The sequence below is a fragment of the Mauremys mutica genome, chromosome 11 (genome assembly GCF_020497125.1).
Source record: "Mauremys mutica isolate MM-2020 ecotype Southern chromosome 11, ASM2049712v1, whole genome shotgun sequence".
In the NCBI taxonomy this organism is placed as follows: Eukaryota; Metazoa; Chordata; order Testudines; family Geoemydidae; genus Mauremys; species Mauremys mutica.
This window is the reverse complement of record NC_059082.1, coordinates 31,548,660-31,573,811: the sequence shown is the minus strand read 5'-3', so window position 1 is coordinate 31,573,811 and position 25,152 is coordinate 31,548,660. Positions and strand designations below refer to the sequence as shown.

General features: G+C 42.0%; 1 protein-coding gene across 3 annotated transcripts in view; it reads left to right on the top strand.

Annotated features, from left to right (window-relative positions):
- Nucleotides 1–24,082, top strand: part of ANXA2 (annexin A2) — a 43,909-nt gene extending 19,827 nt beyond the window's left edge. For 2 of the 3 annotated variants that reach the window (XM_044979353.1, XM_044979352.1), the window contains exons 4-12: nucleotides 5,676–5,770; nucleotides 9,715–9,828; nucleotides 14,091–14,181; nucleotides 15,815–15,894; nucleotides 16,282–16,341; nucleotides 17,051–17,144; nucleotides 17,918–18,013; nucleotides 19,206–19,264; nucleotides 21,118–21,378. In XM_044979353.1, the coding sequence (XP_044835288.1) occupies nucleotides 5,676–5,770; nucleotides 9,715–9,828; nucleotides 14,091–14,181; nucleotides 15,815–15,894; nucleotides 16,282–16,341; nucleotides 17,051–17,144; nucleotides 17,918–18,013; nucleotides 19,206–19,264; nucleotides 21,118–21,363 (935 nt within the window). In that variant the 3' untranslated portion in view covers nucleotides 21,364–21,378. Of the gene's footprint in view, nucleotides 1–5,675; nucleotides 5,771–9,714; nucleotides 9,829–14,090; nucleotides 14,182–15,814; nucleotides 15,895–16,281; nucleotides 16,342–17,050; nucleotides 17,145–17,917; nucleotides 18,014–19,205; nucleotides 19,265–21,117; nucleotides 21,379–23,694 lie in introns of those variants that run through there. The other variant, XM_044979354.1, reaches the window with a different exon arrangement.
- The last annotated feature ends 1,070 nt before the right edge of the window (nucleotides 24,083–25,152 follow it).

Genomic DNA, 25,152 nt, shown 5'->3' with positions numbered 1-25,152 from the left:
GGCTTTTGTTCTGTCACTTTTCTAACGCTTGCAGACTTTATTTTTCCAGTTTCAAATGCTAGGATTGAAGCTTTGTTTCATTAAACAGTTTTAGAGGTTGGTTGAGTGCTGCAGTGAATCACTGGCCGAGCAGAAGCTGACACAGTGTGTGTGACTGTGGCTGGGCTGGGCTTCTCCCCAGTTCCAAAGCATATGCTGCTATGCCCAGTCTTGCAAGGAAGCTTTTTTTCTTAACTGAAGTTAGCAAACACACAGAACAACAGTCTTTTAACTCGCTCCTTAGCCTGAGGCCTCCCGGGGGTCTCTGGCATACCTGCTCCAGGCAGCTTCTCTGTTGGTTAGCTCTGCTGCTTACCTGGAGCACCAGCCCCAGGGCTGCTTCCCTGGTCCCTTGCTCCACTGTGGTGTCACTTTCCCTCCCCAGGGTGCAATCTCCCAGTTGCCCATTAGCAGCCCTTTATAGGCCCAGGTGTAGCCCAGCCCTCTTTAGTTGGCTGGATTGGACTGCTCTGCTCTGGTTCCGGGGGAGCTGGGCTTAACCTGTCCATAGGGACCAGCTACCCTGTGACAATGACTCCTGGCCTAGCAGAGGTTGGGGGAGAGGGGGCTTTTCCTGCACTGAGGCAGTGAGTTGCATTAGGAAACAGTCATGTTTAAAAACATATTGGCTAGTTGTGGGTACTCAGTTAGTATGTATTTGTCTCTACAACATGCCAAGAGGTTCTTAACAACGATAGTTAAAACGCGTTAGCATGCTTTTTACTGCAACTCATTTTTCCCAATGTAGACAAAGCCTGTGTGAGTAAGAGGAAGAGAGCAGATTTTATCTGCCTGGGTTATTAGCTCATAATAGAATCTGAAAATGATTGCACTGGTTTAGCAAGCCTCGTATCTTGTCACTTGGATCAGTTATAGACTTTGTTCTTTTCCTGGCGAAAAAATGGAGTCAGGAAAAAGAGAGAGAAAGGGAGCCTGAGTGTTCTGAGCTAGACTGATTGTTCAGGTCTGCAGCAAAAGGTGAAATGGCCACATTATCTCTCTCCTAAGGAGCTGAAAAGAGCTTGCCCAAGACTGTCTACATATATCAAACTTGATGCGGAGCAGGTTGCTAAACCTCACCTTAAAGGCAGGCTGCTGGAAGTGTGCCCTACCCTGCCTCACTTGGAAGTTGAGCCTCAAAGGGATAACTTCCCAGGGATTTTTGTCCCTGGATGTGCACTTAAAAGTAGAAGGGGAGAAAGCAGCCTATGATCCGCAACCATGAACCGTCGTCACTCACTCTGAGCCCTGTTGAAACAAGAGTTTCTCCACATGTGAGTAAGGAATCAATGAGTAAGGGCAGCTTGTGGATTTCATTGTAGAATCAGGGCTGAACAGTGAACAGATCACCTTTTTTTGGGACTTGTTAGGCTTCGAATAAACACAGAGTTAATCAGTTTGAATTACTGCACCAAGCAGGGTAAGTGGTGGTGTAGATTGCAGTGCTTGCATCTCGATCCGTCAAAGAGCTCCTCTGTTAGGTCATCAGTTACATGAATTCTGGAACTACGCAGTGTAGCTGTAGCCGTGTCGGTCCCAGGGTATTAGAGAGACAAGGTTGGGGAGATAAGATCTTTTATCTGCTGCTGCTGGTGAGAAGCCAGCTTTTGAGCCATTACCTCACCCACCTTGGCATTCTGGGCCTGTAATTTTAATCTAATGAGAGTTGACACGTCGTGAACTTCCAATGTGGACACTTCACTGAGCTCGGTGATTTCAGGAATCGGAAATGAAAAGGCAGCCTTCCTTCTCCCACTGGTGCAGAATGGAGATCCTAGGGAGTTGGGTGGTGGGGTAACAGTAGTCAGAGACTACAGTTTAGCAGTGACGGGCCTTATCTTTGTCATCCTTCAAGCTAGACTGGAAGTGACTGGAGTAGTGTGTAAAGTTTGGAAACTGTCTCATGCTACCCATTTTTCACAAGAATCTGACTCCTTGGGAATCCTGAAAGATAAGGTCGTTGCGTTCCGCTGGCAGGCGAGGACATTGTAGTGTTACTAAGCTACAGCGCTGCTACGAGGAAACAAGTTGTGTGCAGGATTCCCAAGGAATGTTGTGGGTTGGGGTTTTTTTTTCAGTGTAATTTTAAGAAGTAAAACAATGGAAGCAGGAGAAAAGCCAATGTAAGGAAAGTGTCCTGTTTGTTTTGGCTTGTAGAAGTTCCCCTTAATTGTCTTTTGTAGTCAGCAGCATTTGTATAATTTTATTTTCTCAGGCTTTCCCTCTGTGTCAGATGCTGCACCTCAGTGGGTATTTACTGGGTCAATAATTCTGACAGAACACTCAGAGAATGATTGTTACCAGCTAGATTTTCCAGAGAGTGGGTGTGTTCTGTATGTAACTACAGTTCTGTTCTATAGTCTCCTATTTGTATTACAGACACCATTGCAAGCACCACAATGTCCACAGTTATGTAGGAAGCTATTTATAATACTGTTTTGGAAAACTGAGCATAGTAAAGAGTTTGGTTCTATTTTTCAAACCTAGCATCTAAGTAAGAGCAACCCGATTCTGAATGTGGGCTCACAAATTGACACACAACTCCCAATAAATACCTATTTTACATATCACAGATCCGATTTGAGTGTCCAAATGCAGAACTGTGCCCCAATTTTAGACACTTAGGTTTAAAAATTGGATTCTCTGTATATAGATTTGCCTCTTCTAAGCCCCAGCCTCTCAATCAGACAATACAGCTACAAAAGGCGTCATTACATCCATGACTAGGATCAAATAATCAGCCACTGGAACTCAATCAAATGAAAACTTTAGCATGTTGTTGGAACATAACACTGTGAGCACCTTTTTGACTCTCTTTCTGGCTGTCTGGACATGTATATACTATGCTGCTATTTTCTGGTTGGAAGAATTTGATATCTGGATATTTCCTACAGCTGTAACATTCTGCTTCTGTCTTTCTTTGAGAGGCAGGTCCAGACAGCTATGCTTAATCAGTACTGTACATCTGATATAAATGGACAGTTTATCTAGGGGCTGAATTATAGTATTAGGGACACAATTAAATGGGTGTTGGACATTTTGGGGGTGGATTGGTAAATATTTTCTGCTTCGTGCAATCCAATCCAGGTTGGAATAGATATTATTTCTCCTCTGTAAATCAGATGTTCTTATTAAAGGGAGGTGGAGTGTGAAAATTAAATTAGAGATGCAAGATTCTGAATTGAAAACAAGGTTTCACTTAAACAACAATATATCTTTACCCCAGACCTTGTGAAAATTTGACCACTTACCATATTCGGATCAGAATGCCTTGAACTAACCTAACCTCTACAGATCAGTTCAAATCCACTCAGCATCAAAAATGTGACTACACCAACTCTCTTTTTTTCCATGCAAATCTCATTAATCCCTTGTTCCCTGGACGCTCCAGTACTTTTTGTTAATGATAGTGTGGTGGTATTTCTTTTTTATTCCCAATGACTGGTGGCTAATGTTTTTTAAACAATTGTTTCTTTTGTCCTGTAGAGGTTGGGTCATGCAAAGACCTTCGTTTTTACATGAAGAGATCCACAAAAAAATTAGTTGGGACAAAGTTAGTGTTTAGTGGCTGTAATGTAAATACTGATTTTTCTGTTCGAGTGAAGTATTCAAAGAGTTAATGCAAGGAAGCCCCCATGCATCTATTGTATTTGAATACATTAATAATCAATTATTAAAATCCTGTTGATTGGCAACATAAAAGCATGGTGAACGGGGTTAACTGCAGTTCAGTTTCCTCCTCTTCCTTTTTCAGATGTTTAGGGGAAGGGCTATGGACCTAATCCTAAGCCCATTGAAGTCAGTGAGAACTGTGGCAATTCATTTCATTGGGCTTTGGACTGGGATGTATAAGAAAGTCTGTTTGCAAGGCAGAGGGGTGAGAGCCCTTTGGGAAGGTCAGGCTCCATGCTAACACTGTGGGTTGCCTATCAGAGCATGGAGTGTTGGCTGGTCAAGCCAGGTGCCTCCAATGTAGGTTCTGTTGGCAGGCAGTGAATCCAGCCTTGTATGTGGAGCCTGGCTGTTAATGAATCCAAATTCTCCTCTGTATTGTACACACACTGATGTGGAAACCTTCATTTCAAATGTTACTAAAAGTCACTGTTTTGTAGCTCAACTGCTACAAAAGATAGACTGGATAACTGAGCATCTATGCTCTAGGGCAAAACCTTAGCCTGCGTCTCCTAGTGACAGTTTCAGGAAGCAATGTGTGTATATAGCGCCATCCAGTAGCTATCAAAGGTATGAAAATGTTACTAAAGCTAATGTTAAAATGATACAATACTCAGGTTGAGAAAAGAGTGTCTGTACATTTGGGTATAGTTCTAGAGTATCCACAAATACAAAGTTGGTTTTTAAAAGTCCTATGATACATACAGTACATAGCAGCAATAACCCAAATTTAGGTGAATACATTTAAGAATACAATTTAGATATTAGTATCCAAATCTACACTGCAATGTAAGCCCCAGGGTAGTAGAACTGAGCAGACCCGTGGTTTGTTAACCTGGGGCTTGAGTGTGTATGCTCATTTGTAACCCCAGGTTAGGAATTGTTGAATCCTGGGTCCCGACTTGGAACTCCAGCATAATGCATGATGCGGGCCCAAGTCCAACCACCACATCCCAGACTTCCTAGCGCCTTCCCAAAATGTGGCTGCTCTTGCTCTTTGTGGTGCAGTGTCGGAAAACTTGACTGTCCAGAGGACAAAAGAAAATCAGCCCATAGGAGTGTGGGATACTTTTGGTGGACTTGCAGGGTATGTCTCCCTGCAATTAGACACCCAGGCCTGGCCTGTGTCAGCTGACTCATGCTCGCTGGGCTCGGGCTATAGTGCTGTTTAACTGAGGTGTAGACTTTTGGGTGTGGTCTTGAGCCAGAGCTCTGGGGCCCTCTCCACCTACACTGCAGAACAATAGGCTTGCACTCTGGGTCCCAGCTTGACTTGAACTCAGACCCTGCACCCCTTTAGGGTCCTGGGTCCAAGCCCTGGATTAGTGTGATTTGTGTTTAGACAGAAGGGGAGTTAGGCTTGAGCCTGAGTTTGTCCCTGGGCTTACATTGCAATGTAAACATACAGAGGCCTTAGCCTTTTGAGCCTCTGGGCTACTAAAAAAAGGGAAGGTGGTGGCCTTTTTTCTAATCACTGTGTTTGGAATATTTGTGAAGTGCCCAGGGGTGAACTGGAAAAATAACTGGTTTATTAAGAAGCCTAATTGAAATTGCTGAATTGAAACTACATTAGCAGGCTGCATTTCACATCACTTTTACAGGAAATACTCTCACATGACTTCCCTAGCAGGAGACTGAGTGACACACACTCAACCAAGCAGGAGATAGAAGTAACACATCATCTTTGAGTTCCAGGTCCAGTTTTTGAAACAGGTGCATGCCTGAGTGCACCCACGTTTCTAAGTCCATGCACAGATAGATTTGCACGCATTATATGTGCACTTGTTTTGAAAACTGGTGCTATCATTGGCTGCATTTATTATGAGGGCAGGACGTTGTTGATAGTAATGAAGCCCATTGTGGGTTGCATACATTACACTTCTAGCAAATGATACTCTTTTAATAACTAAGAGACCAGTGCAAGAGGGGATTTCTCAGTAATCCTTTGCCTTATATCTTTGTAGGTGTGGATGAACTCACCATCATCAACATTTTGACAAACCGCAGCAATGAACAGAGGCAGGATATCGCCTTTGCCTATCAGAGAAGAACTAAAAAGGTACCGAGAGCATCAAGACTGGTTTATGATTGGTACTATTCTTCACATTCATAGTTAGGTTTGAAGTGATCATACTGTAATTGATTTCACTGGGAGGACCACTTGCTTTTACCGTGGCTGAGCTTGGATCAAGATAGTCTGAGAAATAGCTAGTGACGGTTGATGCATTACTCCTGTAAGTATTCCAAAGTACCAGGAGTGCTGCTGATGGGGATATGCTACCATCACTCTAAAGCCAACCTAATTGCAGGCAGGTTATGACACTGTTGGAAGCTTTGCCTCTGCTGCCAGATTTCCAGGGTTGCTAAGCATGCACACCTGTAACTGAAATCCCCTGGAGATGGGATTCTTTGCACCTTCAAACATCAAGCCCAGTGTTTTAATACAGCCAATCATGTTCTCCTCAGTAACGTAGCTGGGGGGGAGCGGGGCAGCGGCCGCTTTCCCACTGAGCACAAGTGGCGCCTTTACTCACCCGGCGGTGCTCCGGGTCTTTGCCGACACTTCGGCGGCGGTCCCTTCACTAGCTCCTTGTGTCTTCAGCGGCACTGAAGGACCCACTGCTGAAATGCCGCCGAAGACCCGCGGAGCGAGTGAAGGTGCCGCCGAAGACCCAGAGCGCCACCCCATCAGTAAAAGTGCTGCCGGGTAAGTAAAAGCGCTGCAGCGAGTGGCACCTTTTTTTGGGCTCACTCCCCCTGTTCCCTCCACCTGGCTACGCCACTGGTTCTCCTATGTTGCAATGTCATTCTAAGCAGTGTCCATTGTGTGCGTAGCAGTATATGTGCTTGGGTGTGTGAAAGTCTTTTTTGTTCAAGTGATTCTTGACATTCTGGGACCCAGTAAAAGGGAGAGGAACTGAGGAAAGATTATGCATGTTCACGTAGCTTAGCGGAAGGAACTCTTCCAGCTTTCATTCACAAAGTCCGTCTAAATGGCGACTGCAATCAGTTATGCAGTGAATCGTACAGGTACTGAACAAAGTCAGCTCACCGGCTAAATTATCACCAGCTGTTATCCTGACAAGACTATCCAGTGTACCAAGCTGTTGATGAAAAGGAACCTATAAAATATGTATTGCTGTCTGTAAAATGAGCTTTGCTAGCAGGGAGCCGAGAGATATTCTCTTGAACAAGTTTTAAAATCTTACTCTAATTGAAGTTTTATGCCCACATAAAAGAAGGAAAAACATGTATAGATTCCCATTGGGTTCTGACAGCCGTATCTCTTTCAGATTTGTCAGACACCAGATAGAAGCCCTGAAATCTCAGCTGAAACCAAATACAAATCCAGAGCTATGTTTTCAAAATTCACAAACTTTTGTGCATTCCTGATTTAGATGATCTTCAGAATTTTTATCCCGATGTCGATTCCCTTCACTTATTTTCCTCCCTTTCCCAGCCCACAAGCATGCTAAACATACCAGTTAAAAGATGGGATTGCAATGGTGCCAAAGGTAAAGTGGCCTGTGGAAACAATGGAAACTAAGAAAACAGACCTTTCAGTGCAACTGTGAAAACAAATGAGTCAGTGTTAAGAGAGCAGGAAACAGCATGTGAATCCATGCATCCTGTCTGATGATTCAGGGCTCCCCCTGCCCAGTGCTCTCTAGGGATAGTCTTATGTGGATTTCCTTGGAGACAGCGTATATTGCTAAAATAGAGTCCCTCCTAGGGTGGCGTTGGTACATTATGCATGCTGTGTCCTGTTGCTTACAGCAGAGGTCCTCAAATGTCTGTTAATAGTATGGACCTCTGTTTTAAAGGGTGTCTCTCATGATTCCACCTCCCTTCCCATTCATGAAAACTCAAACCCTGTTTGGACCCTCTTTCTCTTGGGGACCAGCATCCCTTACCCATGTAGCTGCTAAAGCCTCCCTTTCCAGATGTGTTCTGGGAGTTATCCAAAGCTGCCTAGGGCCTTGTCTGTGTATGTCTTTGCACAGAGCTTTGCAGCCCCTGCCCCTTGTAACCCTATAGGGAATCCGTTCGCCAGCAGTCTTTTGGGATTGTGCTGCCATATTCTAATAATTTGGAAAATTTTGCTGGTTGTAAATGTGAGATTTAATAATGAGCAGCTTGGCAAGTGTTTGCTTCCTGCTGTTTCCCTTTGGTTTCACTTCCAGCGGTGGCATAGAATGGCAGGAAGGATCCCCTGCTGGATATGTGGGAATTATGCTGCTGCTAGCAGATCTTACCACTGTCTCCCTACAATTCCATCACTGCAGTTAGAAATAAGGATGTAGACAGAGTAATTTCCAGCCCTTCCATTAGCATTTTATCCCAAACCAGGGCTGTACTAATCTATCTTTGGCTCAAGTGAATGAACACTTGTCCTGTTCTCCTAAAGGATCTATGATGAACAGCTAGCTGGAGATCTCTCAAAGACAAACCCCAGACCCTGGAAACTCACTTAAACTGGCACCTACAGTGTGCATAACACACAGTTTTTGCTGGAAAAGAGACTTTCTGGCTTCACAGCAGATTCTCATGGTCAGCTAAAAGCTCTGTTTTCCTGACCCAACTGGTCAGGAAATGCTGAGCTAAGGGATCACTTACTGTAAGCAGCAGAAAACATTATTGATACTTCTCTCTACATCCGGCTAGGGAGCTTCACTTACGATAGACTTAGTCCCCAGCACTTCATATACCTATCCATGGTGCTCGCAACCACTTATTCTGGTAATGATGGCATGTGCAGGGTTATGGCATCATTGCACTTGGCTCACTGCTTTGAAGCTCTGCGTAAAATGGCTGGGAGATGTTTAGATGCACTCTGAGAGAAGAGCTATAAAATGAAACATTAATGCACTTAACTCTGGTCCCCATAGGAGTGTTGATGTGCACTTCACGTGTCAGTGTTACCCTGAAATTGTGCCTGGTTTGTTGCTTCCAACACTGAAGCAGAAATTTGTTTAAAGGAAACTAAGGGCATGTGTACATGGTGCAGCAAAGCAAAGTGGAGGGGTGTTTTCTAGCTGCCCTGTGTTAACACCTGCTGGTGTGCTCTAATAGGTGCTCGTTTGTGTCAACGTAATCTTGTTTGGAACAGGATTCCCATCAACACAAATTAGGTGCCTTTTAGAGTGCACCCGGAGTGTCTACATGGGGAAATTAGAGCATTCTACAAATCACGCCTGTCTAGTGTGCTTTACCAGTGCCATGTAGACAAGCCCAAAGTTGGAAAGCCAAGGGGAGAAGAAAGAAATTAACACTCCCAAACTTATTTGAATTAAACTGTTTTTTTCTAATCCCATTGCATTGGGTTGTATGCTTTTTAACCCTTACACTGAAATGCAAAGATTAGACGGCACACAAAGTTAATTGGAATCAATCATACTCCACTGGAATGGATTAGAGAGGCTCTTTCTCACTGTCTAGGCTGAGCTTCTGCAGAACTTGGTTGAGGTCGTAATGGCCTTTCTTTTGTTTCCTTTTTACCAAAACTTGTTCATATGAGACATCTAACAGCTGCAATGAACTCAACTGTGCCCTTTTGAGAACTCCAAATTAGGGAGGTTACTGACTGACTTGGGACCAAAACTGATTATAAGGATTTGGTGTTTCTTAGCTGCATGGCAGTGCAATTAATCTGTGTCATTTAAAATAAGACCTGAAAACTATAAGATAATGTGAACTCTAAGCTGTAGCTCCCTGAGTTTCACCACATCCTAGGAAATGGACACATCTGCCTCTATTTATTATTCTCTCTAGCAGTGAGGGTTGGTGCAGATTGGTGATAATTTCCTTTAAAGAGGTGAAGGAGACTCCACTTGCCCCATTTTTCCTCTCTAGACTTCACTGAAGAAAGACCCTGTCTTCTGTTTCCTTATCCACTCTCCAGGAAAAGCAGTAACAATCTTGGAGAGTCACAATCACTGAAGGCAGAATTGTCTGGAGGTCAAAAATGAGCTTTAATCATTTTCTCCTTTTATTTTTGTAAAGGAACTTCCTGCAGCACTGAAGGCAGCTCTCTCAGGTCACCTGGAGGCAGTGATTTTGGGCCTGTTGAAGACACCGGCTCAGTATGATGCTTCTGAACTGAAAGCTGCCATGAAGGTAAATGAGCACTGAAATTAAAGTTGCTTCAAGTAAGTCTGTCATCATCCTTTGGAATTGCCACCTAAGGCCATGATTTTAAAAAATGGCCACGTATTTTTAAGTGCTACAGTTTTCAGGTGTCCAATGTAAGGCACCCAAAATCAGTATCCACTTGTTAAATTCTTGGGCCAGGTGAGATTTTTCATCTAAATGTTTGTCACTTTTTTTTTAAAAATAACTTTGAAGAATGAACATGCAGCTAAGGACATAACTGATCAGCTGCTTTGAATAGGCACCTGTACAAGGACATTTGGAAAGCAAACTACTTTCCTGATCGCATTTCTACATTTTTTTTAAAGTGTTTACAGTATTAAAACAATTTAGACAAGTTGTTAGCGAGAGCCAAAAACTCCTGTGATAGAACATAAATCATTTCCAATTACTGGGTCACATCACTGATAGTGAGAGTGTGTCTCATACCTAGTCCTTTCCCTCCATAGAATCTGAACACAGGGACACATAAGTCATATTTCTTATGCACCCCTAGAAGCCTCTGAAAGGACGGCTTTGAAAACTGACTCTAACTTTGTGCACATGCAAAAAAAATTGTGAACACCTACCTGCGCCCAGATTTGCTTTTAAAATCCTACAAGGAAACTCATGTTTTGGCTTTCATATTTCTAAATGTCACTTAAATTTTTGTATGCAATGTAGTTGTAGCCGTTTCGGCCCCAGGATATTAGAGAGACAAGGTGAGTCAGATAATGTCTTTTATTGAACAACTTGTGTTGGTGAAAGAGACGAGCTTTCGAGCTACACAGAGCTCTTCTTCAGGTCCAGTAAAGGAACTGCCAGCATCACAGCAAAATGCAAGGTGGTGCAGATTGTTTAGCATAAGTAGTTAGAACCTATTGCGAGAATAGGCACCGACTTTACCCGGCACCGGTGGGTGCTCTCGCCTCCCTCCCCCAACTCTGCCCCTTCCCTGCCCCCATTCTAACCCCTTCCACAAATCCCCAGGCCCACCTCTCCCCTCCTCCTGGGAGGGAGTGGGGAGAAGTGGAGCAGCGATGCACTCAGGGGAGGAGGCGGAGATGGAGCGGAGGTGAGCTGGGGGGCCGCGGGGAGCTGCTGCACCCACCAATTTTTTCCCGTGGGTGCTCCAGCCCCGGAGCACCCACAGAGTTGTCGCCTATGATTGCGAGGGACCGTTCAAGGTAGAGTGGCCCTTGCTGGGAGTTCATTTCCTAGACCTGAAGAAGAGCTCTGTGTGGCTCGAAAGCTTCTCTCTCTCACCAACAGAAGTTGTTCCAGCAAAAGATATTACCTCACCCAACTTCTCACTTAAATTTTTGATATTCTTGGTTAGGTAAATTTGGGGTTTTTTAATTTGTTTTTTCCACTAATTTAAAAAAAATGGTGTGAACAATTTATGTTAAAGTTGGAAGCAAGAGACTGAACTAGTTAACAGACATCCTCACTCATAGAAAAATGTCAGGTACAGGTAATAACAAAACCATTTAATAAATCGGAGTCAAAAGTTGGTTCTTTTGGACAATCAAATGCTGCCCTCTGTTGGCTGAAACAGATACAGTCTGTATTTTATTCCACATCATATATATAGATGCTTGGTTTTCATTCTGTCTTCTGATTATTTATATGTCTCTAATTATGGACAGTCACTGTCCCAGTACTATATTTGTAGCCAGAAGATCAGGCTGCGAAGCTCTCACCAGAACCACTGTTTGTGGCATTGTATAGTTGTTATACTTTCAGTTGGTGACTGAGTACTTGTGTCCTCTTCATAAGCTCATATGTTCAGCTCTTCCACTGATCCAAAGCTTGATATCCTGAGCCTGCTGTTAGAGTTTTCAGCGGTGGTTGTTAAATGCTGCCATTCATGTATGAGCTTTAATTTGGCTTGACTCATTAGTTTTTTTTATTTGAAGGTTGCTTAATAAGCCAAATCCAAGGAGAATCTTAGATGAGGAAAGAAGAAATCCCCACAGAATTTATTCATAAAAAATCATTATCATATTCATTGACAAATATTTATGGGGAAATCAAATACATAAAATCCCCCATAATAAGTAGCATAGAGAAAAAATACCACAAAAGAAGAGACGGTGAGAGTAGTTTTTGGTATTAATCCTCATATTGGACCAAAAATCACCCAGCTATTTCTGTATTGGGGTCTTGGAGACCCCTCGTATGTCAAAATTGTGAAGAAAAAAACCCACATGGGATGCAATTAAAACGGACACTTTTGTAACCAGTGAACTATGAACAAGTTAAAACGCTCCTAGATTCAGCAGCACACTGCACAGTGCTTGTGTTGAGGGTCTAAGTGTCCCCATGATCAAATGCATTCTAAAATAAACCACATGTTATACAGGTGTCAGAGTCTAACTGACTCCATGTTTAGACAATAAAAATAGATCGCAACAGTAACAATATAAAAGCCACAAACACATTGAAGAGGCATTAATGACCTAATACTTTGAACAAATAGGTGACGTGTTCTGAACATACAAAGTTTCTACCCTTTGCACATTTTGATGTGCTTTTCTGTCTCGTTCTCTGGAACAGATGCAACTGTCACGCTGTCTGGAGTGGCTCATGACTGTGTATGCCTGACTCAGGGCAGATGATGGTGGTGTGTTCTATAAATAGATTTCACCAAGCCATTAACAAATGTGAGCTTCTTTAGTGACTTCTGGTTTTCTATAGCCAAAAACCAAAACCCCAAAACAGGTAGGGTGATAAAACCAGTGTGGAAAGCTTGATCTCATCCTACTTTGAGAATACCTAATGTATGAAGAGGCACAGGTTTGGCACCGGAAATTTGTGTTTACATTTGTATGCATTGAGGTCAGATATACTTCAATACATTAGAAGGGCTATAAACAGTCGTGGTCTAATAAACTCCTTGGGATATGTTTAGCCTCAGATATCACTATCTTATGAGCAAGGAGCACCAACGGATTGCCATGCACAGGGCTAAATGTTCAATTCTGGCTTTAAATTAGCCTTAAAATGCAAGTGCAACTCTTTTTGTATGGATGAAATCCACATTTGCCCATGTAAACAGGCATGTACATGCACGGATCAGGCAGATGGGCCTCAAACTCATTTATTTGTGCTAGCACATGCCAGTTTTGGGGTGGTTTTTTTAACCCGTAAATAAGATGCAAGCAAAAATTAAGATGATTTGTTAAGTTGGCTGAAGATTTGCCCCACAAAGTCTCCTGGAGTTTCAGCATTAAGGGTACTTTTTCTAAAGATCTTGAGAGTTTGAAACAGGGGGGAAGGTCTTGTTAATATGTATAGCCTGTTTTATTCCAGAAAAAGACTAATGTTGAGAATTAGTTTGTGGTAACTACAATATTATCACTATCCCCCCTCCTCCCCTCCCCAAAAAAGAGTGTTTATATGAACATCAATATATCTGAAAGCAAAACAAAAATATAATAAGTATTTTTGTTATTAATCTCTACTCCTTCCCAGACATTTATTAGAACAAACCTAGTGAGGAGATTTTCCTGTTTCTGTTGTGTGAGCCTTTTTGTAAATTGTTTGGTATTAGATTCTTCTTGTTTTTTCTATTATTAAAGAAGTGATTACAAAATGGTAGGTTTCTTCATAAATTACTCCATTTTTTAGATGTAAAATAATGCAGTGTGAGAAGTCTCTTCCTGGGGTTTTGACCTGTAGACAGATGACCTTTGACTCTTCTGCATGGCTCAGGCTAGAGGTATACCCCGACTCAGAAAAGGCAGTAAGAGGATCAAAAGCATGCCACCTAAGTAATGGAAGCTGTTAGAGGCAAAAAGGCATCCTGTAAAATTGTGGAAGTCCTATCCTAATGAGGATAATAGGAAGGTGCGCAAACTCCAGCAGGTTCAGTGTAAAAAATATAATAAGGCAGGGCAAGAAAGAATTTGAGAAGCAACTTGCTAAAGATGCAGAAACTGATGGTAAGAATTATTTTAAGTTCATCAGAAGCAGGAAGTCACTAGATGACCAAGATGTTAAAGGAGCACTCTAGAAAGACAAGGCCATTGCAGAGAAGTAGACAAGGTTTTAGAACACATTGCTAAATTAAATGATAAGAAGTCACCAGGACCAGATGGCATTCACCCCAGAGATTTGAAGGAACTCAAATACAAAATTGAAGCACTACTAATTGTAGTATGTAGCCTGTTGCTAAAACCAGCCTCTGTACCATTCTAGCAGTCTGCTCATTTTTAGTGTCAAATGAAAACTTACCTATGTTTCAGGGTTTGGGGACTGATGAAGATACTCTCATTGAGATCATCTGCTCCAGGACAAACCAGGAGCTTTGTGAAATTAACAAAGTCTACAGGGAAAGTAAGTATGTGTTAGTGTTTTCAACACAGTGAACTTAGGCCGTTCCATTTTCTCCTTTTGGATGAGTGATGGGAAAGTTTGGAAAACTTTTAACCATTGACTTTCCTGGGGATTCACATTATCCCTAGTGTTTTGGTCAAATACAACGGGCAAAGGTATTTATGCTGGCATAACTGATGAAGTTTTCAGCGTAATTAAACATGACCTGGACAAGCTGCCTACCATAAATACTGTATCTAAGACCTTATGATTTATGGACCCACACGTGTCAATGAAGCCCAGGATTTCACCTACTGCCTGCCCTTTCTAATAACCAACTATGCACAAATTAAGGTGCCATGATGGCTAGCTGGAATTATGGCTTCCAAATGTTGTTTTCACTTAACTTTTTGCCTTGAAATTAACTTGAATCCCAGAAGCATTTTCCACGGAGGAAGAAATTTGTCTTTCAAGGTTTGGTGCCTTGGAATTAACTGCAGATCTTGTGGTAAACAAGTATCCACCAATCATTTCTCTCATGTGAAAACAGCCGCAATCATCCATTTTCTACTTTTATTGTAAGGAAAACAGAATCAGAGTAAGTGAGAGCAAAATCTTACTCATAGATTCGGTCCATGTTGAGCAGCTGATTTTGTAACCTATTGAAGAAGCCTTTTTATCACCTTAATTGATAAGAGCTGCAAAAAAAAGGCATACAAAGAAATCTGGATAAGACTTGATAAAAGCATGGATTCTCTCCCCCAACTTTGCTGAAGGATATTATTCATTCCTAGCTCCATTTCTCAGTTGACGGTAACCAGATTTAAGTGATTTGAATGTAAGTTTAGTATCCAACTTACCTTCCTTAGTATTCCTTAAGATTTCTTACGACCCTTTCATGTTTCAAGTCACATTAATCACAAACAGTAACAAAGATGTCCAGTGTGTTCATGGGTAGCAACAAGTGTCTTATTTAGTTTTAATTGGGGAAAATTGTCATATATTTGTTCTTTGATAGCTGCAAACAATTCTATAAAGTAGCAGTGGCTGAGTCAATAAAGTATTAACAAAGACAGCTGTGTGTTAATGGCATAAGATGAAAATAATATAGTGACGAATTGGATGAAACCACGTAGATGGTAAAATAGAAGGATCCAGGGATAGATACCTCTAGAATTCCAGAGGGAAAGTAGTAGCCTTATAGCAATGCAGAAAATTGCTACTCTAATAAGAAATAAAATGCTTTATTGCCAGCCAGAAACACAGGCAGCACTCCTGTATTTAAGCATACTTATTTAAACTATGTTTATTTTGCATAAAATTGTCTCTTAGCTGCAAGCAGTCTAAAAAATCAATGACTGATTATCTGAATCTGCTGTAATAAAACACTTACTCAAGAGCCTGGGTGTGGTGTGGTTGTATTTAAATAATAAGTGCTGGCAAAACAAGCCTGGATGGCACCAGGGATCCCACAGTGCCACCCTTTGAACAACCTCTTGCTGTGTTTTAATAGACTAGCCAGTTATTCGTATATGTCTTCCCAATACAGTATCTAAAGTAACTTGCAGCTATCATCCCTCCGGTTGACCTTGATAAGATATGGGGTAATATTTGTGGATCAGCAGTAAATAGAAAAATATCTGCTGTGTTCTAGTGTACAAGACAGAACTGGAAAAGGACATTGTGTCTGACACCTCTGGTGACTTCCGCAAGCTGATGGTTTCCCTGGCAAAGGTAAGATATTCTGAGTCGGTATGTGTTTTTCTCTGTTTAGTTTTCCTTATTCTGTCATGTTTCTCAGTCCACTCACCAGTTGTGAAAAGTCATGTACATTGATTGTGACTAGCTGTATCAGAAATCTAACCACCTGACTGATAGCAAGTTTGGATTCATGTGCATCACCACTGCATAACTGACAATTTGAAAGAATGTGATGCAGATGCTGAATGACAATGCAATTTGACGAGAAAGTAACTAACATAACTGCGTTGAGTTGGAACGTGCTGTAATGCTCATTTGGCAAATGTTGGCTGACATGAACCAAGAGAAAAAATGTAGATAGCAGCTTGCACTGTTTCAATTTGGATACATTTGCTAAATGTTTGTTCTTCTTGTTTGAAGGGTAAAAGGTCTGAGGACACTTCTGTGATTGATTATGAGCTGATTGACATAGATGCTAGGGTAAGTGCTGGTGATGAGTGGTGACTGAACTCCCCAAATCATACTATGTCTTTAAAATAAATCGTGGACAACTTTGAATAGACAATATAAAAATGTTGCTTACTTTTTCACATAGAGGTGCATATATTCCCTAGCATATTATGGACATAATATTGGTTTCAGCATGCACCACTTATGATCGTGAGAGCTCAACCATTTCCATGTAGGGTCTTCCTTTCCCACCGACAGCCATACACAGCTGTCTTATTGCTTCCATGGATACATTGACAAAAAGAGACTTCCTAGTGGAGTTTCATAATAGGGCAGTGGTCCTCTGCTGAGATTCAAAAATAATGGTGCCCAGATGATTCCGAGAGAGAATCTGGAGAAATCTTTCTTTTAATGAATTACATTTATTGACAGTTTTATATAAATGTCCCAATCACCTGTCACCATTATACCCAGGACCTGACTGTTCTATGGGAGGTCAAGAGTAACTTCACTGATGTCAGTGGAATTATAGTAAAGTAAAACCTGCGTTAGTTGAGAATCAGGTCTGTAAGTCCATTCCTTCTGTATGCATTCCCCTAAGTGGTTAGTTTAAGTATGTGTCTACACCTAACCTCCCCCTCTGATTTGGCTCTAGTAGGACTTGAAACTGTTTAGTAGGACAGTAGCTCCTTCATTTTACCCCTGGTAGCTAAAATAGCACTTTTTATTCTAACCACAGGACCTCTATGATGCTGGTGTGAAGAGGAAGGGAACTGATGTTCCTAAGTGGATTAATATTATGACTGAAAGGAGCATTCCCCACCTCCAGAAAGGTACTGTTGAAAGAAGAATTCCATAGCAGGGAGTTAGAAGGAGATGGTCATTGCTTGGTTGCAATAATGATTTAATCAAGCGTAAGAACCCAGGAAACAGGGAGATGTTTGTGAAAAGTTTATCTGCTGAGCCATGACTATTTAAAAAGAAATGCATTTGTATCTCTAGAGTAAATACATTAATGTCCCTGTTCGAACATGCATACACACCCAGCAGCAGATCTTAAAAGCTACACTTTCAAAATTGGTCTCTAAATTCACTCCTGCAATCTTGCGTAAAGGCCTACATTTAGGCACACAATTGCTGTATGTAAACATCACACATGTAAAGCTTATGTCAGTGGATCCCAGGAGTGGCCTCTGGTGTTTACATAAGAACCATCCAGGAAACTCCTTTGAGAGGTTCTTTTATTTCTGAGAGCTTAACTTCCACAGTGCTAAGTAGATGCAGATTGGACCAATATCTATCTGATGGATGGTCTGTCACGGTGATTTTCATATATCCTAATGAGAAAACCAAGCTAATACATGGTGACATTTTCCCAAATCATTGATTAATTGAGAACTTCCTGAAATGTATCTGTTCATTCACGGATATGAAAAGGAGTTAGCATAGTATCTGGATATTAGTGGTCAAAATTCTTAATGTCCCCTGGCCCCTCTCTAGTTGCACTGTGCAGTTTTTTGTGCACATAGTCTTTCTGCTCCCCTGAATTTGTGTGTACAACTCAAGTACTCTTCTGTTCTTTTAATTGTTTTCTTCCTTATTATAGTGTTTGAGAGGTACAAGAGCTACAGCCCTTATGATATGTTGGAGAGCATCAAGAAGGAGGTCAAGGGAGACCTGGAAGTTGCCTTCATTAATCTTGGTAAGTGAACCATTGTTAAGATTATTAAGAATAGGTTTCACTGAAAGCCATTCCAAGGCTCTCACAATCTACTTGCTGAGATGAGGCAGAACCCAGCTGTTTAAAGTGGATGAGCTGCTGTTAGTTCATCTCTAGTTTATAATCTCCAGTTTATAATCTTCAGTGGAGACTGAATTGTTCCTTCAGCTCTTTGTAAAAAGGGGGTATTACAGCTCCAATCTGATGCATTAAATATTTGCTTGGGGTTTGTTCTTTGGAAACCTGGAGGGTTGAAAAACATTGGAGAAGGTGGGTGGCTGGAAGAGGGGATGTGTGTGTTGCGGTGAAGCCAGTCCATGGATTTTGGAGACTAGAAAATGGAGGTTGATTTGGGACTGTTTTCTGTGAAATGGACAGGAATTGTAAGGGTGAATGTGAGGTTTGGAGTGTGGAATGAGATTGAGGTGGTGGCATTTTGGTGGAGGGAAGTTCTGGCAGTGGGATATTTGTTTCAGATACACTGAGTTGATAGAAATTATGGTAAAGTCAGGCTCTTGTTTAAGACAAGAAATGAAGAAAAGCCAAAACCATGAAGAGGAAATCTATTTGGGTGTCATCTGCATTAACATTTTCAGAGAGAATGTGACCAGAATGTGTTAGACAAGTAGAGTATGGGTCAAAGACTGAATCCTGGGGGGACACCATAGTGAGATGTGATAGCAGTTTGAGGAGAGAAAATACTTTTTGATTTTAGGGAGCTGGGGTTACATTGCAAACCTTCCTTGGTACAGGTACTTAAACATATTAACTTCTAGGTAACAAATGTTTCAGACACAAATCATTTGTCTCTGGGGTTTTGTTGGTTTGTTTTTTGGGGAGTGGGAAGCCATATCTTTCTGAAAACCCTCTCCTAGCTCAACTAGGGGAGGGATAGCTCAGTGGTTTGAGCATTGGCCTGCTAAACCCAGGGTTGTGAGTTCAATCCTTGAGGAGGCCACTTAGGGATCTGGGACAAAAATTGGTCCTGCTAGTGAAGGCAGGGGGCTGGACTCAATGACCTTTCAAGGTCCCTTCCAGTTCTAGGAGATGGGTATATCTCCAATTATTACCTTTTTAACTATCAGATCTATAAAGGAGGAGACTAAGCCATTTTAGTTTGCAGATCTGAGTGTCTGCAGTATGTTTAACCAATAATATGTTCTTCACTTTGCAGTCCAGTGTATTCAGAACAAGCAGTTGTATTTTGCTGACCGATTGTACGACTCCATGAAGGTACGGTGGACTAAAGAAGGCCTTGTTTCTTAGTACTGAATTTTTTTGCTCCTCTTCGTAGTCCTAACTCCATTTTAATCTTTAGTCTCCATTACATCTATGATTGTTTAGATGGCACTGGAATGCTGACTGATGGCATCATGGCTGGCCTTCTTCAAAAGAATGCTTTAAGAATTATGCATAGAGAAACTAATCTAATGCATCTTGTCCATTCATGTCAGCAGACGTATTCAGTGCAAAAAATAATAGACTAATGGCACCTGCTTGCGAAAGTAGAACAGAAAGAATTCTAACAGAACCCTCAACAAATGTTATTTCAAATCTGCTATTGTCATCAAAGCGTAGAGCAGTGGTGAACATCAGTTAGTTTTTCCACACTCATCTGTCATGTGCATGTTTTCCCTTAGGCCAGGAATGTATACATTGATGAAATATTAGTGTTCACTTTTTCCAGAATAAACTTAGTCTGGAGTTCCTGGGTTAAGCAGCAATTAATGTAGAGGAAAGTGACAAAAGCTAGAGTTACTTAGATAAGCTGGGAGTGCAGATGAACAGATAGAACGAAGCTTGACACTCAAATTAAGTACAAGCTATAGCCCAGTCCTACTCCCATTGAAGTGAATGAGAAATGTATCTGGCCCATAGGTAGGTAGGAGTCAGAAGAGACACCATGCACAGAATACATGGCAAGAGAAAGTGAGCATAGGAATGGAGTAATGAAATTTTGGAAAGTGCATGACTACAACCCAGCGGTTACCAGAATTCTGGGATGTGAAAATGCAGGCAGTGAACACAAGTCACAAGAAGTTGTTTTAGAGCCCATTACATGTTAGATCACCTTTGTGTCCTGGTTCAGTCACCACACTGTAGAGAAGGTGCCCAAGGATGAAACAAGATTGATTAATAGAAGAGGAAGATTGTTTTATGTAAGAAGGCACTCTGTTATCTAGAGAGAGAATTGTTAAGCAAGTTTGAGTGAAACTTTCCAGATGCCAAAGAAATTAGTGATGAGCCTCTTTGAACTGATGGTTTAACCTTAGGACTCTCAGACCCATGTGCTTTTAAATTGGTTCAATGGAACACTGTCAAATGCTTAGTATTCAGACTGACTCAGCTGTAACTTTAAATTGTTATAATGTTTGGGGGGATGCCCTTTGGAGACTAAATATTTTTTAAAATTGCTCCACTGAAATACAATCACTGTCATCATTTTGGGGAGGTGACACTGAAGGAGAGTGGTTTTGCAAGTTCTAGAGTAACAGTTAATTAGCCTTCACTGAACAAAGAAACTGTGAATTAAACACTCACCCACACCCCAGAAATCAAACCCTATTAAAACAAAGTGCTAAATTGCATGCACTATTCTCTCTCTCTCTCTCTCTCTCTCTCTCTCTCTCTCTCGGGGAGAGAATGAGAGACCACATGGGACAAATGTTAGCCATATGGTATAATGCATTACTGGAACGTGCTTAGATAAGGTGATGAGGGTGATGTAAGAACTATAGACTAGAATGAATAGAGAGCAAAGCCAGTACCCTGCTACAGTGCAAGTTCCTGCAGCAGCTCCTGGTGTCCCAGTGCTGGTGTCTAAAGATGTAAATGTACTGCTTCTGCTGTAATGGAAAATGCACACTAATATATTGACCAAATGGAGGACAGTATTGTTTGGACAATAAGCTTGATCCTCAGGTTTTTAGGGGAGAGTTGTGAATGCAGAAAGAGGTAATTGATTGTGACCTTTTCCTGCAGCAATGTACAGCTCATCAGTAGATTCTCTCCCTCCTTACAAGACACTGGTTCTCTTGTTTTTTCACTTCACCATACTCCAGCTTTCAATGTAAATCTGCTTTTAGGGCAAAGGAACCCGTGATAAGATCCTGATCAGGATTATGGTCTCCCGCTCGGAGGTTGATATGCTGAAAATTAAGAGTGAATTCAAGAGGAAATATGGAAAATCCCTCTATTATTTCATCCAGGTAAATCACAAGGCTCCTTGTTATAATCATTGTATGGGATTTTCAGAAGCACTCAGCATTGGTCTAATTGCACCCATTGAAGTCGATAGGAATTTTATCACTGACTTCAGTGGGAGCAGTTAGATCAATGCCAAGCACTTCTGAAAAATCCCACCCTTAGTTTTTAGGTGCTGTACACTCAGAGAGTCTAGCCAGCAAAATTATATGTAGATTTTAGGCTGCATATGCTGACTGTGCACCAGTCTGGGGGAAAATGTCCACATCCCTGGGGAAAAGCTGGGTCTTCCCAGAATGCCAAACAGAGAAAAAAATAGCCACAGACAGGCTTGCTCTGGAGCTGCCCAAGGAAGAAGAGGTCATGTAAATTCCTGCCTGATTCCAGGCTGTGCTGTCTGTGGAAGTTACCGTAGGCCTAGAGCTAGAGTAACCGCTGTCTGTGGCCCACGAGGAGTGGGGGAAGATAAGTCTCTAGCTATTTTTTCCCTTCATAAATATTAGATGGAGAACCGGGAACTTTGTTTCCCTGGTTACTGGCTCACAGCAGCAGCGGCTCGTGCCTCTGATCACCAGATATGTTATGGACACGCACACACCTGTCACCATATTATGGACACACACACGTCACCATGTAGGAGTCTCAACTTCCTTCCCCCATCCAGTATTTGTATGAGTGGTGCCTGGCAATGGGGTGAATTGAAATCAGAATCCTGAGTCCAAGAGGCCCATTCTTTTACCCTCAATGGAATGCTGAAACAAGATGTCCGTTCTGGGTGAAGTGGCCCCTTCTGAGATGACTTCTGCAACGCACCATCCACCCATGCACCACCCACTCCTGCACTATTAGTGCACTCTCCTACAGCATTCTCTGAGACTCTGGCCCTGGGAAAGAGTTAGTCCTGGGGGCAGCATAAAGCTGAAAGAAGTATGTGGGTGCTGGTTTCCAAAAGGGGAAGTACCCTCTCAGAGTAGGCAATGGTGGTCCCAGCTGTGGAGCCGCCACAGAGACAGTTTGGGGCCAGATATTCCTTTACATGTTGTTGTTCAGTGCCCATCCAGTTTTCACTACAGAGTGAGCAGCGATGTGGCTGACATCTTATGTCCTTGGTTCATATACAGGGGGAGTTTCCCCGGTCCCTCTTTACTGGCAGAGAGAGCAAAAATCTTTCATTTACACTGAGTCTCCTAAGAAAAGGCCATATTGTTATATTGGGGAGTGACATGCAATGTATTCCATTAGGAACTAGCTGGATATTAAACTGGTTCACACAAGGATTCTAACCACCACTTAGATACTAAACTTTAGCGTTCTGTTATGGCTGTGTATTCTGGCCAAATGCCCATAGCAATGGAACACAGTCTGCTAGAACTCGCAGGTCACCATTATGTGTCAGCCCAACAATAGGGCCCAAAATATTGTTAGGCTGCGCCAGCTCTGCAATAGACTTACTGGATTGCCTCAAGCAAGTCACTTACTTTTTCTGTGCCTCTGCTCCCCATGGAGCTAGAGGATCGGAGAAAAGGAGGTAACACTATCCATCTGGTCTATTTAGACTGTAAGAATGTTAGGACAGGAACTGATTCTTACTGTACGTATGCCTAGTAAAGATCAGTTCCTGTCCTAAAGCTCTTACAGTCAAAGAGTCTATGGGCTTGTCTATGCTTAAAATGCTGCGGTGGCTCAGCTGTGCCACTGGGGCGCTTCAGAGTAGAGACTGCCTGCTCTGACAGGATAGATTCCACCATTGCTGTAGTTAATCCACCTCCCTGAGAGACAGTAACTAAATTGATGGAAGAATTCTTCCATGGACCTAGCACTGTTTACACAGGGAATTAGGTTGGCTTAAATGTGCTGCTGAGGGGCCATGGATTTTTCACACCCCTGACTGACTTAGTTTAAATTACCTAATTTTCTTGTGTAGACCAGGCACCTTTCATGAATGCTGCATTGTTTTCTTATTGATTGTATTCCAAATAAGACCGGGGCTCTATTCAGGAAAAGGGAAAAGCTGTGCAATTCCACATCCTTTGACTTAGAATGGTAGAAATGTTTTTTGTGTTTTGCTTAATTGAACCAAATGGGAGAGTGGGTGGGCAGATGAGGGTTTGCTAAAGAAGCCTTTCTGCCAGGAGATTACGGATTCAAATCTACCCCAGGTTGGCAGGGATCAGAAGAGGTTGGTGAATAGCCAATAGATGGTAACCATAGGACAGAATTGAACCATGTCCCTTTGCGCTCTGCCCTTAGGTTGTTAATTTTATACCAAGGTTCCCCTTACTGGTCCCCACTTTTATCATAGTACATGCCAAACACTAGAGAAAACGTCAGCTTACAAACAGACTCCTACTTGAACTTTGTCCTGCAAGTCCGTAGTAGAGTGCAGTCACCCTGGGACATCATGTAACCTTCATTGCTTCATAAAGTTTCATTTTAATTTTTCTTCCCTCATTTTGCAGCAAGATACAAAGGGTGACTACCAGAGGGCACTGCTGAACCTGTGTGGAGGAGAGGATTGAAAACTGTGACCAAAGAAATCCATGTCCACAGATGTGCTTTTCTGCTCTTCATCTTCCTGTAATCCTCGAAATCTTGTAATCCTCAACTTGCCTAGCTAACTTGAATTTGCCTCTGTATTTGCAAGACTGATGGTATTGTTTGCTTTCTTGTACTTCTCTAGATGACAGCGCATTGCTTGGCTTTACCAAAGTTCTTATAAGCAAAAGGCCAGAGAAGTGACCATTCCAAGGATAAAGAGTTGAAATGTGTTTGTGAAATACTCTGCCTTCTTATTATACAGTTTCTGTTAAAATACAAATAAAACTGAATTTTTACTTTAAGAAAACAGGTCTTTCTCTTGGGTGCCTTGTTTCATAGCATAGGTTGGTGTGTAAACAACCATTGTTCTTTACCTGCTTTATTTGCTCTGTGGAATCTTCTCCATGTTACCCTGGATGAGCAATATTCATTGCTAGACCAGAGGCAGTTTGAGATCCAATGTCTCATGATGATGTTGATCTAAAACCAGAAGCTTTATACCGTGAATTATTGGGGGGAGTAGGGGGGTTCTAGAAAATATTTCAGAGGAGGATCCAACAATCTGCAGAGGGTCAGACCATGTAGGAATGAAAACTGAGGGCTTTTTTCATTTGGTTTCAAATGGCCCCTATTGAGCTGGGAGCATTCAGTGAGTAATTCTAATCTTGGCACTTTTCTTTTTCTCTTTAACACGTCCATGTCTAATTTTAAAGGGGAACATGCCCTATTTTTCAGATTATTCTTAATTCATTTAGGAAAAAAATTGTCCCATACTGGACTGCAGGCAGAACTACAGTCAATGGTTAATTTCCTGGGCATTCTTGATCAGGAGGCTCTTTCTGGTCCACTTTGACACACTTCAAGTGGTAAAGTTAAATCTAGTGGTGTAAACTGCCGAATGAGTAGGCATCAGAAACCAAATCATGTTAGTGTCTACATTTTATCAAACCTGACTTGTAATTAATCAATAGCTAACTTTCCTCTCTCTGTTTTCATAAACGTTTGTAACTCACTTCCCCCATCCAGCAGGCCCTGCTTTATTTCAGTTCTAACATTTTCTAAACTGTCAATGTTGCAACCCAAGTGCAATGGGTTTCCAGTCCTGAGGGAGATTCTGGACCAGATTTTCCGAACAGGGAGCAAGGACTACTTGTGTCAGGATCAGGCCCTCTCTACGCCTCTCATTTAGCTCTGACCCCAACCTCAGATCCTTACACTGATGCCCAAACTCCAGGAATGCAAAGTAAAACATTTGGCAGGATGCACAGTTATAATTCGGGGAGAGGGGTGTATCACTGAGGGGGCCCTCTGGGATTGGGGTCACTGGCCGCCCTGCTCCTGACATCTGGGCTTCACCCCCCACCCCAAGTCAGACCGAG